The sequence below is a fragment of the Salvia hispanica genome, chromosome 1 (assembly GCF_023119035.1).
Source record: "Salvia hispanica cultivar TCC Black 2014 chromosome 1, UniMelb_Shisp_WGS_1.0, whole genome shotgun sequence".
Lineage (NCBI taxonomy): Eukaryota > Viridiplantae > Streptophyta > Magnoliopsida > Lamiales > Lamiaceae > Salvia > Salvia hispanica.
Genome location: NC_062965.1, coordinates 11,564,202 through 11,567,352, shown reverse-complemented (window position 1 = coordinate 11,567,352; position 3,151 = coordinate 11,564,202). Strand labels below are relative to the sequence as shown.

The 3,151-nt window shown below is 43.8% G+C and overlaps 1 protein-coding gene across 1 annotated transcript; it reads left to right on the top strand.

Annotated features, from left to right (window-relative positions):
• Positions 1-227: 227 nt before the first annotated feature.
• On the top strand, positions 228-2,417 carry LOC125211648 (glucan endo-1,3-beta-glucosidase 2-like). The gene is made up of 4 exons (XM_048111532.1): positions 228-311; positions 685-1,887; positions 1,996-2,029; positions 2,102-2,417. The coding sequence occupies exons 1-4, from the start codon at positions 254-256 to the stop codon at positions 2,241-2,243; spliced, it is 1,437 nt and encodes a 478-aa protein (XP_047967489.1). The 5' UTR covers positions 228-253; the 3' UTR covers positions 2,244-2,417.
• The last annotated feature ends 734 nt before the right edge of the window (positions 2,418-3,151 follow it).

The window sequence follows — 3,151 nt, the reverse complement described above, 5'->3', positions numbered from 1 at the left end:
TAAAGAGTAGTACATGACAAATGAGGATATTTCTTTATAATTTGGATAATACTTTTTTTTACTGATGCTCACTAATTTTAGCCTCCTAAATTCCCTTTTTTCTTTTGCATTTGCACTACTTTATTAAATTTTCTAGAAAAGTTGTTATTCCATTTACTTTTTAATTTTTTCCCACACCCTTTTTATCTTCTTAAATTTTCTTGCTTTTCCACATTTGTTTTAAGAGCCTCTCAAGCTAGAAGAAGAAGCAAACATGGATATACTAGTGTTGTTTCTTTTGGTCTCCACACTCTCAATTGCTGCTGCTGAAGGTATAAATTACAACATCTTCTCATATAGACTTAGTATATAAAAACACACATTTTCTAATACTATACAAGATTCTTAACTTAATAAATTTGAAATTTTGTCAATTTTTTAAATCTTAGCACCCTTGTTACATGAGACAAAATTATAAGTGCATAGCCGGAGCTAGGGTGGGCTCGAGCCCCCTCGTTTTTTATATTTTGGTTTTAAATTGACTCTTACATTTAAGATTTTATCATGAAAAATTGATCTTAGCACCCTTATTGCATGCGAAAATATTATCAATGCGTAGCCGGAGCTAGGGTGGGCTCGAGCCCCCCCCTTCTTGTTTTCATGTGTGCGTGTGTGCGCATTAACAAAACGGCCTCTCTTTAACAGAAGTGTTCGTGGGCGTCAACATTGGAGCAAATATCTCGTCGATGCTACACCCGACGGAGGTGGCGGCCCTCCTCGAGTCCCACCAAATCAACCACGTCCGCCTCTACGACGCGGATGCCGCCATGCTCCTAGCGCTCGCAAACACAAGCATCGCAGTCTCGGTCTCCGTCCCCAACGACGAAATCCTCGGCATCTCCCAATCCAACTCCACCGCCGCAAAATGGCTCTCCCAAAACGTCCTACCACACTACCCTCACACAAACATCACAACAATCTGCATCGGCACCGCCGACGCCCTAACGCCCCTTCTCCCCAACGCCCTCAAACACGTGCACTCTGCCCTCTCATCCGCAAATCTCGAAAAACAGATCAAAATCTCAGCACCTCTCCCCTACACAACCATCCTCAACCCCTTCCCTCCCTCCCAAGCCCACTTCAACAAATCCCTAAACCCAATCCTCATCCCCCTCCTCAAATTCCTACAATCCACAAACTCCCACTTCATGATCTCCATATACCCCTACCTCGAACACGCCCGATCCAACGCCTCTGTCTCGTTAGACTACGCGCTCTTCAAGCCCCTCCCGCCAAATAAACAAGTTGTCGATGCAAACACCAGCCTCCGCTATGACAACGCATTCGACGCGATGGTGGACGCCGCCTACTCTGCGATGGCTAGCCTCAACTTCAGTAACGTCCCTATAACCGTGTCAGAGACCGGGTGGCCGTCCCAAGGCGGCGGGAACGCTGATGCCACGTCGGACAATGCGAGGACCTACAATACGAATCTAGTCCAGCATTTGATGAAGAACAAAAGTGGGACCCCCGGGCGCCCCGGTGTCGCGGTCAGCGCCTACATTTACGAGCTCTACGACCTAGCTTCCGGACCCGAATCTCAGAATTGGGGATTGTTTGAAGCAAATGGAGAAGGTGTTTATACGATGGAATTCGGGAGCTCGAATGAGAGTTACTGCGCGGCGAAGGCGGGGGCCGATGAGGAGGCGGTGCAGGCGGCGCTGGACTGGGCGTGTGGGGCAGGGGGAGTGGACTGCTCGGCGCTGATGGAGGGGCAGCCCTGCTTTGAGCCGGATACGTTGTCCGCGCATGCCACGTATGCTTTCGACTCGTATTATCAGGCGATGGGGAGGGCTGAGGGGAGCTGCGACTTCAATGGAGTGGCCACCATCACTTCCACAACTCCGAGTAAAATCATACTACTACAAATTAATTTTTTTTAGCATGATTAATTAATTTGTGTGGATTTATTATATGGTGTTGATTGTTTTTATTTTATCCTAATTGTTGATGCAGATCATGGTTCCTGCATAATTTCTGAAGCTGCCAGGTTTGTATAACTAGTAATTTTACGATTGAAAAGGTTCATTTGGTTAAATGAATAATTAATTTGTTTGTGCAGTGATAAAAATGGGAGTAGGCTTAACAGCACAGCTCCGGCTATGGATTCGGAGAGCTCTTACGACTCTTCTGCTAGCTTGGCTTATGGTTATGCGTTTTCAGCTACTCTTGGATTTATTGGATGTGTTGCTCTTCTGTTTTGAGGTTTTAGTGTGTGTTGCTTGTGAAGTTACTTAGGAGGTGATGAAATTAAAAGATAGTGTGGTTTTATTTTAAGATTGATTTTGTGGGAATAAAAGTTGTAATTTCATTTCAATTTCAATTTGTGAAATCTCAACGGACACAGAACTAACATGAATATGGATTTCGTATTTTTACTAGCGTTTCAATAAATAATGAACTACATAAATAGTACTACGAAGGTAAAGAAATTAGAAAGGTGAGTACTTTGTAAAAGTATGGTCAAAAATTGTTTAACTATGTGATGTTCAATGGAGTTCGATAAAGTTCTTTTTTTTCACTGCTTCACAAATAAACGGGTATAGTTTTGACTAATCATGAATTAATATAAATTTATTGCTTCCTATGTCTATAATTTTTTGCCATTTTATAGATATTTTTAATTTTCATAAAATAATTGATAGTGCACATAGAATAAGAGTCTCAATTTAAATATGTGATGAATATTGCAAGTGTTGGCAATTGAAACTAAAAATATAATATATAACTGTCCCACATCGGTGTCAAAAGAAAACTGAAACTAGTATATAAGTCTCATGGACCCTCCTCCTATCACCAATTGGTTTGTGCTGCGACAAAGGTGTAATACGACGCCATTGAATGAGAAGAGGTTGATCAGTTCACAATACGGACTCAATCGAAACGATTGATAGCGGGGAAATCCTCAAGGAAGATCCTACCTATCGGTTAATTCGGCCTACGGGTGGGTAAGGCGGAGGCGGCTCGGCGATAAATGCTGCCGGCATCGCCTACGCCCACCGCCGATTGCGCCCACGGCGATAACGTCAGAACTCAGCATCGCAGGAAATCGGACTTGGTCTACTTCGCCCAGAAGCGGTCGCCGCCATATGACCGGACCGTCTGGCCCGCC